General features: G+C 37.4%; 1 protein-coding gene across 6 annotated transcripts in view; it reads left to right on the forward strand.

Annotated features, from left to right (window-relative positions):
* LOC123803671 (sperm-associated acrosin inhibitor-like) overlaps positions 1 to 15,984 on the forward strand; it is a 125,726-nt gene that overhangs the window by 72,387 nt on the left and 37,355 nt on the right. For 4 of the 6 annotated variants that reach the window (XM_087867897.1, XM_087867896.1, XM_087867893.1 and 1 more), the window contains exon 3: positions 11,411 to 11,557. The exons of 1 other annotated variant lie outside the window; for it this stretch is intronic. In XM_087867897.1, coding sequence (XP_087724023.1) covers positions 11,437 to 11,557 — 121 coding nt within the window. In that variant the 5' untranslated portion in view covers positions 11,411 to 11,436. Of the gene's footprint in view, positions 1 to 10,027; positions 10,166 to 11,410; positions 11,558 to 15,984 lie in introns of all 6 variants that reach the window. One more of the 6 variants, XM_087867894.1, reaches the window with a different exon arrangement.

Raw genomic sequence — 15,984 nt, forward strand, 5'->3', positions numbered from 1 at the left:
GCTACTAATGGTTAGAGATGGGATTCAAACACAGATGTGTTTAACTACAAAACCCATGTTCACTTATTTTCTCCATATTTTCTCTCATTTTAAAGTATGAATATTCCCTTTAATTTATCTATCAATCTTCTTAGACCAACACCATGAATGTCTTATGTGATACTTTATGCTTTTCTTGGCAGCATCTTTGATTTTCCCCTCTTTGTCCCTTCTTACAAAGCCAGTACTCTTAACCTCTCCATAATACTGCTTCCTAGGCAATCAGATTTATGCCCCATGAAGGAAAAGATCTTACTTGTACCCAGTATAAACCTTATAACTGCAGTACGTTGCAAGAATTTTTTTTAGCCACTTAGTAAGTATTCAGTAATATGTATACAAGGAAAAAAGGAAGGAATCTGTTCATTATTTTTGTGTGTTTTACTTTGTTCTCGATGTTCTTGAGAATGTGTTTTCCCAGATGTATTTTAGGGATATTGTGTCTAGTCCACTAAGATGTAACCCTACTGGAATTTTGATTGGAGTCAGTAAATCTTTATAATGCAGTCTTTTCATACATGAGTGTGACATGCCTTCTTTACAACTTGCAGGGGAAGTCTTCTACTTGCTCAATGTATAGGACTTCCTAAAATGCAATTTTTAAAACACAATCTGATCTTGTTGCCCTATTTGAATTTTCTATTGGCTCTTTCTTGGTTATATTATGAGGTTATTATTTATGGTAAAATTTGAATGTGAAGAAATTTGACATCTTATTTTGTATAATTGAAATCAACTTGTTCATGAATATCCAGATTCTATTGATAACAAACAAAATGTATCTTGGGGACCTGTGACTTTGGGAGCAGGAGATGGACCGAATGAAGGTTGAATGAAGTATGGATCCTAAGAAGAGTGAAGATAATGGAAGAAGATACTTAGATTTTCGGATCTGCTTAGCACTAGTGTCTCAACCTTCCTAGTGTTTGTAGAAGCAATTACTTTATAAATTAAATTAAGGTGAAAAGAGAAAACTGCCTACACCTTCCAACTAAAGACAGTTTTATCTGTTGAAGATTCAGAGGTCTTTGGCAATTAATTACCTATTGTTTCTGTGGAGCTCCATTTCCCTGGTTTTCAAAGGCTTAAGAGATCCTTTGTGTACCAGCATAATGTTATTTTTGCCAGATAGAAAAGGCACTAATATTAAGAAGATGATCTCCTGATCTTTGTAGGAAACTGTGACTGGTGAAGTCGGATTTCTTCACACATCTTTAAAAAAAAAAAATAGAGCTTAATCTGGAGAGTACATAAAATTGCCCAACGCCCATGTCTGCAGTATAACTGGAAAACAGACAATATTATCTACTTTGCATTCCATGCAATTGGGGGAATTACACTTCCAACACCAGCAGCATGGACACAAAAGATAGAAAGAAAGGTTACAGATGACTTGAATAACACTATTTACCAACTTGACATAACTGAACTTCATAAAACAATACAGCTACTTGTGGATCTGTAGCAGGTATACCTTCCCTATTTTTACCACTGAGTACAAATGAAATACATATAAAGTAAACATAAGAAGACAGTAAGGGGGAGAGAAAGCAGTTTGACTAGGGACCTGGGCACTTGAAGAATAATATGGTGGTGAGTTTCCTTGGTTTTCTTTTTGCTTCATGTATCCCAGACTTGGAGCTGAGGAAGACAGCAACCTGGAAACACCAGGAGGCACAGACCAAAAAACAACCCTGACAAAAGCCTGTTCTCTCTAGCCAAAGGACCAAGAAAGGAGCACAAATGACTTTTTTGCCTCAGAACATTATATCCAAGAAGCTATCATTCTCACCAGCCTGGGGTTGCAGCTGGGTTTCTTGCAGGATCTATTTCATAAATGGTGAAAAGCGTAGGCAAGCCATGGATAGCCAGACCCTCCATAAGGCACTAATGACTTGTCAACATATGTCTCCCTTTTGGTTTAACTTGTAAGGTCGAGGCGACTGGGTGGCTCAGTTGGTTAAGCGTCTGCCTTTAGCTCGGGTCATGATCTCAGGGTCCTGGGATTGAGCCCCACATCAGGCTACCTGCTCAGTGGGGAGCCTGTTTTTCTCTCTCCCTCTGCTGTTCCCCCTACTTGTGTTCTCTCTCTCTCTCCCTCTCTTGCTCTGTCAAATAAATAAATAAAATCTAAAAATAAGTAAATAAATAACTTGTAGGGTCTTTTTCCTGATGGAACTAAGTAATGCATTCATCATTGCTATTTCTATGTAATATTGTCCTATAGGTCTGGTCATGTCATTGACATTAACCAGACACCACCAGGTAGTAAAAAGCACCAGAATTCCATTTGACTCTACCACTCCTTATTGATTACCCATTAAATGCCAGGCTTTGTGCTCAGTCATAGAAATTTCCTGGTAGCCATTAAATTACTGCTCTCACGAATCTTAGAGTTTTATTAAAAGCAGGTGACAAGCAGAAATCCAGAAAAGTAGAAAGTCAGTCAGCTAGGAGATGTGGCAGTTGGTGAGGAAAACCTGAGTCATCTGTGGAACTAATATCAGAAGAAGAGAGAGAACCCGCCCAACATTAAGATAATTAAAAGAACAGAACACTTTATTCTCTTTGCCTGAATAAAAACTGGGGATATCAAAGGCTCATGTCAAAGAACATAATTGAGTCCTTACCAAAATGGTCTTTTTATTCAAAGATATTTGGCCTTTTTAAAAATTTCTGGCAGGATTAAAATAGCATGCATGTTCTTGAAGCCTGAAAGAAAATAAACAATACTCTGCTTAATAATGTGATATGTCTTTAAGATGAGAACCTTGTGGTTAGAAGTTTTTAAAACTTCTTTATATGTTTTTTTCACATTATTTTTAATGCAACCCATAGTAAGAAATAAATTTTATATTACAACCAAAACACAAATACACATACATTTACATATCCGAAATATCACAAAATCCTAGTTACACTGTGTGCAATGCACTATGGTATTTTCTGTCATATTCTGTTTTCTTCCAGTATATTCCATTAAGATGCAGGCTGTAACCCACTTTGATATTGCAATGTATTTATGAATCAGAGCCTTTAGTGTAAAAGATATTGATTGAAACAGTGAGAATTAGTATAAGAATTAATACTTGATCTTGGCAGGTGTGTGTGTGTGTGTGTGTGTGTGTGTGTGTGTGTTTGTGTGTGTGTGTGAGCTCATTCCTGGCAAATAGGCAGCCCACACTGATTAGAATATTGAAAAGGAGAAATCCCCCAGTAAGACCACACCAGCTCTGAACTTCCTCCAACCTGTGGGATGTTAATGGTAGGTGGAGATTCCAAGCTGAGAAAAAAACTGACACTTTGAAAGATAAACCATAAATCAGAGGGAAGAGGAGCCAGGTTAAACAGTGGGCATAAATCCAGCCAATGTGATTCCCTGGTGCAGGATCTTCTGACTTTCTCTCTGAGGAAATTCATGTATATGCTATAGTTATAAGTTTTTCCTTCTATGTTGTATTTCCTTTTGAATAGTAAACCACTCTTTTATAAAGAAAAACATTTATCCATGTGCCTCCAAGTGTGATGGGTAACATGCAACGAAGCCAAAGGATGGCCTCATCGGATTCAACTTGAGTGGATAGTGGGGCAGCAGGGAAGCTGGAAAGGAGTGCTCTGTGCCAGCCAAATATCTGGGCAGAGATAATTGGTGAAGTGTGTGGCTATGGCAGCATGGGATGAAAATGACAGGAAAGGACAAACAACAATTTAGGAAAGAGTTGAGGCCAAAATATGTTTTTCTTCTCATTCTATGCTGGAGAAAAAAATGACCTTTGAAAGTTAAAGCAGTGAACACTTGGGCTACACAAGGCTGAACTTCAGTCTCAAGGAAAAGGGGTGCCTGGTAATGTCAGCAAAGCATGGATTCTACCCCAAGAAAACATAGTAAGAAATGAGCTATTGAATGGTATATAAAGTGGACCTTAAAGCAAATCAGGAGCACAGTTATCATAATCAGGAACCATAACCAGAGTGGGAGAATGTGCAAATCTGTCAAATTCGGAATCATCCAAACTGCACCCAGCATTTTTTCAGAATCCAAAACTAGGATCAGTCTGAGCCTCATAATCTGGAGTGGAGCTAAACTTAATTAAGGGGGTTCAACGTCTTAGCTAAGGGAAGAGAGCAGTTATTTGGGCGAGAATTGGGCAGTTGGGACAGTGATGATCAACAGAGTAAGTTCATACCTTGAAAAGCTCTGACATTAAGCTGGGAGTCAAGAGAGCTGTAGGCCTATCTTGTGATCCAGAAGTTACCAGCAACCTGATGATAGATGGTAAGAAATGCTTTGAAGAATAGGATGAGTTTTATTGTGAAGATATTGTTTGAGATAACATGGGAACGTCCAAGTAGATGGAGCTAATAACTCTACTGGGACTTGAGGGGCTTCTGGGGTGCTGATAATGTCTGATTTCTTGGTCTGGGTGATGTTTAAATGGGTGTGTTGATTTTTTGAAATTCTTCAATATGTTAACTTCTGATCTGTGCAAGTTGCTATATATATATATATATATATATATATATATATATATATATATATATGAGAAACATCAATACTATTTTATATTAAAAATCTTAGAAATACATTAAGATAATAAAGATTAGCCAATAAAACTTAACAGTATGTCAAAGAATAGTTTACAATGAAGAAATAGGATTTATTTCAAGAGTGAAAGGACAGTCTCTTCAATAAATGGTGCTGGGAAAATTGGACATCTACATGCAAAAGAATGAAACTTGACCACTCTCTCACACTATACACAAAGATAAACTCCAAATGGATGAAAGACCTCGATGTGAGACAGGAATCCATCAAAATCCTAGAGGAGAACACAGGCAGCAACCTCTACGACATCAGCTACAGCAACTTTTTTCATGACACATCTCCAAAGGCAAGAGAAACAAAAGAAAAAAAATGAACTTGTGGGACTTCATCAAGATAAAAAGCTTCTGCACAGCCAAGGAAACAGTCAAAAAAACTAAGAGGCAGCCCACGGAATGGGAGAATATATTTGCAAATGATACTACAGATAAAAGACTGGTATCCAAGATCTACAAAGAACTTCTCAAACTCAATACACGAGAAACAAATAAACAAATCAAAAAATGGGCAGAAGATATGAACAGACACTTTTCCAATGAAGACATACAAATGGCTAACAGACACATGAAAAAATGTTCAAAATTATTAGCCATCAGGGAAATTCAAATCAAAACCACATTGAGATACCACCTTATGCCAGTTAGAATGCCAAAAATTGACAAGGCAGGAAACAGCAAATGTTGAAGAGGATGTGGAGAAAGGGGATCCCTCCTACATTGTTGGTGAGAATGCAAGTTGGTACAGCCACTTTGGAAAACAGTGTGGAGGTCCTTTAGAAAGTTAAAAATTGAACTACCCTATGATCCAGCAATTGCACTACTGGGTATTTACCCCAAAGATACAGATGTAGTGAAGAGAAGGGCCATATGCACCCCAATGTTCATAGCAGCATTGTCCACAATAGCTAAATCATGGAAGGAGCTGAGATGCCCTTCAACAGATGACTGGATTAAGAAGATGTGGTTCATATATACAATGGAATATTACTCAGCCATCAAAAAGAACGATTTCTCAACATTTGCTGGAACTTGGACGGGACTGGAGGAGATAATGCTAAGCGAAATAAGTCAAGCAGAGGAAGACAATTATCATATGGTTTCACTCATCTATGTAACATAAGAAGTAGGAAGATTGGTAGGAGAAGAAAGGGAAGAAGAAAGGGGGGGGGTTAACAGAAGGGGGAATGAACCATGAGAGACTATGGACTCTGGGAAACAAACTGAGGGCTTCAGAGGGGAGGGGGTGGGGGAATGGGAGAGGCTGGTGATGGGTATTAAGGAGGGTACGTATTGCATGGTGCACTGGGTGTTATACACAAGTAATGAATCATGGAACTTTACATCAAAAACTAGAGATGTACTGTATGGTGACTAACATAATATAATAAAAATTATTTCTAAAAAAGAATGGAAGGACCGTTACATATTAGAAAGGATATTACTATAATTTATTATATCAGTAGGTGAAAGGACAGTTACTATATAAATAATTGATAAATATTGAAAGTGAATTGAATAAAATCTCTATATTTGAATATTCTTTACAATAAATAGGAAAACTGTCAAAGATAAAAAATATTGTAAACATTTGAAGTTGTTGAAACTGCTGGTGAGTACATAAATTTATAGAACTTATAAACTCTCAAATGAGAATTCATCATAAAGTTGTTTCCAGGGGCACCTGGGTGGCTCAGTCCATTAAGTGTCTGCCTTTGGCTTGGGTCATGATCCTGGAGTCCCAGGGTTGAATCCCACATCAAGCCCCACGTGGAGCCCCATATCCAGCTCCCTGCTCAGAGAGGAGTCGGCTTCTCCCTCTGACCCTCACTCCACTCGTTCTCTCTCTCTCTCAAATAAATAAATAAAATCTTTAAAAAAAAGTTGTTTCCATAAATATTCATAACAGGACACTGCAAAATGGAAATCTTCTTACAGAAGGTTGGTCATATTTTGGTTTATCTATGAATGAAAAAATGAGTATTAAAAATAATACTGTAAAAGAATATTGATGGAACTATTTCATCATATACTATGTAACATATAAGTTTATATGTTATAGCATAATGTAAATTTTAATATAACACATAATGGAAATAACGTGTAGTATGGGTAAAAGCAAATTTCAATAAAATTGCATGTAAAAACATAATGATAAATTCTGAATTGTTAACAATGGTTAGGGTTAGTTCTTAAGATTATGTATAATTTTGTATGTATTTTGAATTTGTGCCTTTTTATGTTTGTTTTCTGCATTGAAAAGGTATTATTGTAAAATCTCAAAAGTACAATGATGGCTACCCTGTGGTTTTTCTTATTCGGGAAGTAAGGAGGGTATTGGATCAAAGAAAACTCATGAACAGAAGCAAAGGCCACGATTTAAAAAATTTTTTATTGAATATAATTGACACAGAATCTTCCATGAGTTTCAGGTATACAGCATAGTGATTCAACATCTCTATACGTTATGCTGTGCTGCTACAATTGTAGCTTCCATGTGTCACCATACAACACTGTTACAACATCATTGACTGTATTCCCCATGCTTTGTCTTTTGTTTCCATGACTCACTCACTCCATAACTGGAAACCTGTACCTCGGTGCTTCCCTTCCCCCTGTTTGCCTATCCCTCTGGCAACCAGTTTGTTCTCTGTATTTATAGGTTGGATTCTGCTTGTTGTTTGTTTGTTCATTTTATTTTTTTTTAGATTCCACAAATGAGTGAAATCATATGGTATTTGTCTTTCTCAGTCTGACTTATTTCTCTTAGCGTGATACCCTCTAGGTCCATCCATGGCAAGACCTCACAAATGGCAATGGCAAATGGCAAGATCTCATCCTTTTTATGGCTACATAATACTCCATTTTATTGTATTTACACATATATAATATGTATATATTATATGTATAATATATCACATCTTCTTTATCCATTCATCTATCAACAGTCACTTAGGTTACTTCCATATCTTGGTTATTATAAATAGTGCTGCAATAAACATTGAGGTGCAGATATCTTTTTTTGTTTTCTTTAATTTAAATTTAATTAATTAACATATAGTGTATTATTAGCTTCAGATGTGGAGTTTAATGGTTCATCAATTGCATATAACACCCAGTGCTCATTACATCAAGTGCCCTCCATAATGCCCATCGCCCAGTTACCCCATCCCCCTCACCTCCGTCCCCTCCAGCAACCCTCAGTTTGTTTCCTATAGTTGAGTCTCTTATGGGTTGTCTCCCTCTCTGATTTCATCTGGTTTTTTTGAATTGGTGTTTTCATTTTCTTTAGGTAAATATCCGGTTTAATATCTTAACCAACATGCTGACTATACCTTTGACTATAGTCAAAAGGAATGTGGCTATCACCTGGTGGGAGGATGTTAGTGAAATATCAGATCACTTCTGCTCCAGTCTTAATGAAACCGCTTCAAAAATATCAGTTATATGTAACTAATGAATCATTGAACACTACATCAAAAACTAATGATGTACTATACAGTGGCTAAATGAACATAAAAAAAAATCAAACACTTCTCTTTTGTTATCCTCCTGGGAGTGCTGATGGGCACTTTAGATTTTTCCAACAGGAAGGGAAATTGGGAAGGCTATAGAAAAGGTACAATTTTAAATGCAACGCAAGGTAGATATTTGGGCTGACTGAAAATCCAGGGCAAATGCCCTGATGCTAAAGTAGGAGTGGCATGTTATGAAGCAGGGAAGGACCAGTGTGTGAGGGAGAAGGGAGAGAGTGGTGGGATACAAGTTTAGATCACCCTCAAAGAGCAAGAATCACTCTGACATCAGATGATTCAGCAAAAGTGGTGAAGTGAGCATAGCCAACTGTCAACGCTTATAGGCATTGTAGAGACATTGGCTTTTATATTTAGAGAGTTGGGAAGTCATTAGGTGATTTGAACAGAGGAGATATTGTTAAAAGACATTTCTCTAAATGCTAGAATACATAAAGAGATGAGAGCAAGATTCAGGAGAGCAGGTAGGAGATATGTTACAGTGTTTAAGAGAGGAATTCCTGCACCTGCTAGGGGTGATGAAGATAAGGCACTGATTTCTTGTCATCTTTCATTGTGAAGGAAGTTGGACAGGATTGACCTTCTGGTAAATTTGCTACTTCACTTCTCAGAGTGCTCAGAAGCCATACTACAGGTGACTAAAGAGTCAGTGAGTGATAAATGTGTGAAGGCAGTGAAGGTAGAAAAGGAACAGAAAGTCAGCTGGGAATATGAATAATGTTAAGCTGCTATCATTCTCTGTATTTATTAAACAAGTCAAACTTGAAAAAATTCTCAGTCTTAACAACTCAGTCAATACATGTATAGAAAACAGTACCTCCCAAGCTTATCATATCATGGCATACATAGAAAATACTATTTATAAGTTAGAGCAAAGAGATAAGGTTACCTGTCACTGGTGGCAATCAGCCTGAAGAGTCCAGGCATCCCAGGCCATGGTGCCATCCAAGAGAATCAGTATTTCATCAATGTTCCATAATATACATGTCAAAAATTCATTTGATGACTATAGTCCTATTCTACCCCAAGCCACAGAGATCAGCAGCAACAGTCCAGCCTCCAGTGTCCATACATAATATCTGGTTGGTACAAAAGCTCTGCTTTAGCTAGGAGTTTATGTCGACAGGTGCAACTGGCCACCTTCCTTTGGATATTCCCACCTCTAACTTCTTCCCCTCCAAACTTTCCAGGCTGCTTCTTCCCAGTGTTGCATATGTCAAAGAGTTAAAGGTAACTTTGACTAGAGGAGGTCCCAGATTTGGTGGTAACAACGGGAGTGGATGCCAAAGGTTCTGTCTAGGCCTCTCTGTCTTTAGACTTATCTCCACCTCTCTCCTTAGAGTCACCAGGAGGAACTCGGGCAAGGCCCTGACTTTAGCTCTTCCTTTGTACACATTATCAGACAGAATTCATGGAAACACAGGTTCCCACACCAAATCACTTAGACTCCTAAGAAGCATTGTCACTGTAAAAAACCAGAATAGTAAAGACCAATAAAAAGCATTTATCCCAAAATAAGTATAACTTAAATAAGTATAATTAGCTTGGATTTTTAGATATATGTAGAACTTTAGACCAAATAAACAAGATAAACTCTTTTTTAAGCACACAGGGAACATTTATAAAATTTGACTATCTTTTAGGTCATAAAGGAAGCCTCAATAAATTCCAAGGCATCACAGACTGTGTATTCTGAAATACATATGGTAATATGTATTATCCATATGCTTGCAAATTAATGAATATTTTCTGAGTTAATAGGAGAATTTTGATGGGAATTGCACAATATTTAATACTTATGACAAAGAAATTATTCATATTCATATTATTTTAAAAAATATTTTATTTATTTACAGAGAGCAGCAGAGGGAGAGGGTGAAGCAGACTCCCCACTGATCAGGGAGCCCGATGTGGGACTTGATCCCAGGACCTGAGCTGAAGGCAGATGCTTAACCAACTGAGCCACTGAAATGCCCAAAAATATTCATATTAATGTAAGCAAAACGTTATAGCAAATAATCCTAAAATGCAAAATGGCTCAACATACACAATAGACCTATATGTCCTTGTTCATATGAACAATTAAAAGTGGTTCCAGATGTTGGGGAAGTCATATTCTTTTCCATACAATCATTCAGAGGGATGAAGTGGAGGCCCTTCGATCTTCCAAAGGTGGCTTTCATGGTACTGCATCACGAGAAACATTATTTGTTATCAGAGATGCAAAAATTAAACCACAATGATATATCCCTAAGCCTTGCTAGAGTGGCTAGAATCAAAGACTGACAAAACCAAAGCCTGCTGAGGAGATGTGGAAACTGGGAAACTTGTACATTACCATTATGAGTGTAAATGGACTCAATTCAACTGGAAAGATGTGTTAACTATGAAGGCCGAAAAGCCCACCAAGATGGTGCGATTCCACAGCAAACGTGAGAGCATATGTGCACTAAAATACATGGAATGAAATTTTAGTCGCAAGTTTATTCACAATGGCCAAAAACTACAAATAATCTAAATGTCCTCCAATGAGTAAAACAGATAAAAACATTGCTTATGCTCATATATAGTAAATACAAAATAGCAGTAAAAGATGAGCTATTGATGCATGCAACAGCATGATGAATCTTAAAATAATGAATGAATGAAACCAGAAATAAAAGAGGACATGCTGTATAATTCCTTTTATATAAAGTATGAAACAGGTGGAGCCAATCTATGGTGTTTGATGCCAGGATAGTTGTTATCTTGGGAGTTAGTGATGAGGAGGGACTAAAAGCGGGGAGGGCTTTAGAGATTCTGGTAACATATTGGTTCTTGAACAGGTTGCTGATTACATGGATACAGTAGAAGACACAGGTGTGCTTCACCCAGATTCCTTTTACCAATTAAATCATTACTCCTATGCCCCAGATTCGATATCTTTTGCTCATTACGACTTGCACCTACAACCTTCTTGAGAAAACTACCTTTACTGGCTACTAGTGCTATTTTGTCTGGATCTTCCAAAAGCTAAAAGTGCTAGGAGTTTACATTCTCTTGTAGCAACCTCTGTCATGAGTGAGTAGTGCAGGAGTGTGGCCGCACAGATTTCTTGCCTTCAGCAGAACAAACGGTGCTGCAATTTACACTCCCCATGGAATGAAGTTTTACCTGGAAATTCACATAAAATTGCACCTTTGCTCTACTTGATTCTCCTCCTTATTCAACTCCTCCACTCCTTAACTAATCTCTTCCAGAGCATTTCCTCAATAAACACTAGTACATGAACCAACATATTAAGATCTTCCAGGGAGGCCAGCCTATGACTTGCTGCCATCATGGTCACGGGAAGCAGATTACAAGGATGTGCTTCTGGAGTTGGATATCTGACACACCAAATGGCAGTGAGTACCTTGTAGTAAAGCGAGTAGTAAATCGTGTTGATGGCCCATGGTATGGTGTAGCAGTGTAATTTTACAGTTTTCCCCTGTGCTGAGTGTGACAAGATATAGATGGAAGGGTATGCCCTGGTTTATGCAATATCTCTGATGTTTGGGAGGTGTAGGAAAATGGTAATTATGACTCCAAGATTGGGTGATGGTGGTGAAGTCTGACCGACACCTTAGGGAGAAAATGTTAGACTCAGTTTGGTCAGTGACTAATTCAAGGAAAAGTTTAGGGTCAGGGGTCATCTACTGCCACTTTAAAGAAAACTTCATCTCCTGCAACTGGAAGAAAGATCAAGATAATAACCAAGCGTAGAGCTTAATTGTAACAGAGAAGGCAATGTGGCATTGTAGGGCCACAAGCACTTACTGATGAAGCTTACATGTGCCTTCAGGACCTGCTCAGATCTGATCTTATACACACAGTCTCCATGTCTTGATGATGGGAGACCTGCACTCCATTTTGAGGACATTAATATTATTTCATGGGATGATAATTTGAATATACATATTTATGTTTTTAATTTTTATTTTGCTTCTGCCCCACGCCCTCTCCTACACTCAGGTTTAACCTAATGTCTCCCTATATATACAACTAGATAAAGAGTTTCATTGCTCAGAATGAAGTCATCATGTCAGTAATAAATTGGTTTCAGAAAATCACTGTTCATAAGGACAAAGATTTATGATTATATTTTTTAATGCCAACATTTTATGGATTGAGAGGAGAGAAATTCCAGGGAAGAAATATCTGACTTTGATGTTGGTGATAGTTCAGAAGAGTGACTATGGATCTTGTCCTGCCATACTGTCAACCATGGGGAGGGATTAATATCAAGAGGGTTTCCTGAGGGGCGCCTGGATGGCACAGCAGTTAAGCGTCTGCCGTCGGCTCAGGGCGTGATCCCGGCGTTATGGGATCGAGTCCCACATCAGGCTCCTCCGCTATGAGCCTGCTTCTTCCTCTCCCACTCCCCCTGCTTGTGTTCCCTCTCTTGCTGGCTGTCTCTATCTCTGTTGAATAAATAAATAAAATCTTTAAAAAAAAAAAAGAGGGTTTCCTGAATTCAGACATGTTTGAGTATTTAAGAGTATTTAAGAGAAAATCTACGTCTCAATTTCTGTTCAGGGTACTGGAAGCCAGCAAGTCGTCACAAAATTCCTGAGCCCACTATGGCACAGAAGTGATGGGTAGGCCCTCCTGCATGGAGTGTCTAGATTGATGGACCTAAGGATAGTCCTACTGTCCACATAAGTGGGTATCAGAATGTATGGGTGGCAGAAGCACCAAACATTATCTCCATTTGTTAAAGAGTGGTGAGGATTAGAACATGAGAGCCAGTGGATATGGTCTAGGCCAGGATGAAGGTATAACCTCCATTTACATAATACAATTTTTTAGAATACTTTTAGGTTCACAGCAACATTCAGCAAAAGGTAGAAAGATTTCCTGTGTACTCCCTGCCTCCACGCATGCCTAGCCTCTCTCATTCTCAACGTCCCCAACCAGAGCAACAAACCCCATATTTGTTAGGAACCTTCACTAAAACATCAGTATCACATAAAGTCTATAGTTTACTTTGTGGGTTCACTCATAGTGTTCTGCATTCCATGTGTCTGGACATCCAGATGAGGGTGAAGTGGTATCTCATTGTGATTTTAATTTGTATTTGCCTGATTATTATTAATGATGTTGATTATGTTTTCATTTGCTTATTGGCCATTTTCAGATCTAATTGAAGAACTATCTGTTCAGGTCATTTGCCCATTTTTAAAATGGGTTTCTTTGTCTTTTTCTTTCTTTTTTTTTTAAATGAGGCTATATTTTCCAGAATAGCTTTAGGTTCATAGCAAAATTGAGAGGAAGGGGCAGAGATTTCCTATATATCCCCTTCCTCCACACATGCACAGCCTCCCTCATTATCAATGTCCCTCTCCAAAATTGTGCATTTGGCATAGTTGACGAAACGACATTGACACATCGTAATCACCCAAAGTCCATAGTTACAGGAATGTTTATTCCTGATGTTGTACATTCTATGAATTTGGACAAATGTATAATAACTTGTATTCATCATTATGACACACAGAATATTTTTACTATCCTAAAAATCCTCTATGTTCCACCTATTCATCCCTTCCTCCCCCAGCTCCCAGCAACCACTGATCTTTTTACTGTCTACATAGTTTTGCCTTTTCCAGAATGTCATAGGGTTGGAATCATACAGTATATATCCTTTTCAGATTGGCTTCTTTCTTTTAGTAACATACATTTAAGTTTCTCCATGTGTTTTTTCATGACTTAATAGCTCATTTGTTTTTGGATCTGAATAATATTCCATTGTCTGGGTGTACCAATTTATCCATTCATCACGATGGACATTTTGGTTGCTTCCAAGTTTTGGCATTTATGAATAAAGCTGCTATAACCATTGGTGGGTAGGTTTTTGTGTGGAAATAAGTTTTCAGCTCCTTTGGGTAAATACCAAGAAGCATGGTTGCTGGATCATTTGATGACAGTTCTTCATCAGATGTGTCTTTTGGAAATATTTTCTCCCAGTCTGAGACCTGTCTTCTTATTTTCTGGATATTGTCATTTGCAGAACAGCAGTTTTTAATTTTCATGAAGTCCAGCTTATCAATTATTGCTTCCATAGATCAAACCTTTGTGTTGTGCCAGATTTTTCCCTCAGTCATGTCCAATCTACAAATAAGCACACCACCTTTATTCAACATAGAATTGGGAGTCCTATCCACAACAATTAGGCAAGGAAAAGAAATACTGCCACTATTTGCAGATGACATGGTATTACATACAGAAAACACTAAAAACTCGATAAAAAACTATTAGAACTAATAAACAAATTTAGTGAAGTTTCAGGTTACAAAATCAATACTCGAAACTTTTGCATTTTTATATACTAATAATGATCAGAGAAAATAAGAAAACAACCATATGTACAATTGAATCACAAAGAATAAAATACCTAGGAATAAATTCAAGGACGTGAAAGATGTGTATATTGAAAACTAGAAGACATTAAGGAAAGAAATTGAGACACAAATAAATGAAAGTATATTCCATGCTCACTGATTAGAAGAATTAATATTATTAAAATATACATACTGCTCAAAGCAATATAAAGACATAATACAATCTCTATTAAAATTCCAGTGACAGGGCACTTGGGTGGCTCAGTCGAGTAGTATCTGACTCGTAATTTTGGCCCAGGCCATGATGTTGGGGTTGTGGGATTGAACCCCACATCAGACTCCTTGCTCAAGAGGGGAGTCTGCTGGAGATTCTCTCTCTCTGTCTCTCCCTCTGCCCCTCCTCCCGATCATGCTCTCTTTCTCTCTCTCTCTCTCTCAAATAAATAAATAAATCTAAAAAAAAATTCCAATAACATATTTCACAAAAATAGAATAAACAATCCTAACATTTGTGTGAAGCCATAAACAACCCCAAAAAAGCCAAAGCAATCTTCAGAAAGAAGAGCAAAGCTGAAGGTATCATGTTCCCTGATTTCAAATGCTATTACAAAGTTATAGTAATTAAAACAGCATGGTATTGGCATAAAAACAGACACATAGATCAACAGAACAGAATAGGGGGCCCAGAATAAACCCAGCATATACAGTCAATTAGTTTATGGCAAAAAAGCCAAGAATATACAATGGGGAGAGACCAGTCTTTTCAATAAATGGTGTTGGAAAAATTGGACAGCCACATGGAAAAGAATGAAACTGGATCGCTATCTTACACCATACACAAAAATTAACTCAAAATGAAATAAAGACTTGAGTGTACGATCTGAAACCATAAAAGTCCTAGAAGACAACGTGGGTGGTAAGCTCTTTAGCAGGGGATTGGTGATGATTTTTGAATCTGACACCAAAAGCAAATGCAATACAAATAAAAATAAAAAAGTGGGATCACATCAAACTAAATAACTTCTGCACAGCAAAGGGAACAATCAACAAAATGAGAAGGAAATCTACCGAATGAAGATCATCTTTTAGCATTTCTTGAATATGGACCTACTGGTAATAAATTCCTTTAGTTTTTGTTTTGTTTAATTTCAGCTTCATTTTTGAATAATAGTGACTTTTACTGGACATTCTTGGTTGATTAATTTTCCCCTTGAGCACTTCATATATGTTATTCCACTGCCTTCTGGCCCCATTGTTTCTGCTGCAAAGTTAGCTGTTAATCCTATTGGATCTTGCTTGTAAGTGACATATTTCTCTTGCTGTTTCAAGATTTTTTCTTTGTCTTTGACTTTCAGCATTTTTTACCATGATGTGCATATTTGTGGTCTCTTTGTAGTTTATCCTACTTGGTATTTGTTGAGCTTCCTTGATGTTTAGGCTGTTTTCTTAAC

Source organism: Ursus americanus, chromosome 15 (assembly GCF_024610735.1).
Source record: "Ursus americanus isolate L20-20 chromosome 15, mUrsAme1.1.p, whole genome shotgun sequence".
Lineage (NCBI taxonomy): Eukaryota > Metazoa > Chordata > Mammalia > Carnivora > Ursidae > Ursus > Ursus americanus.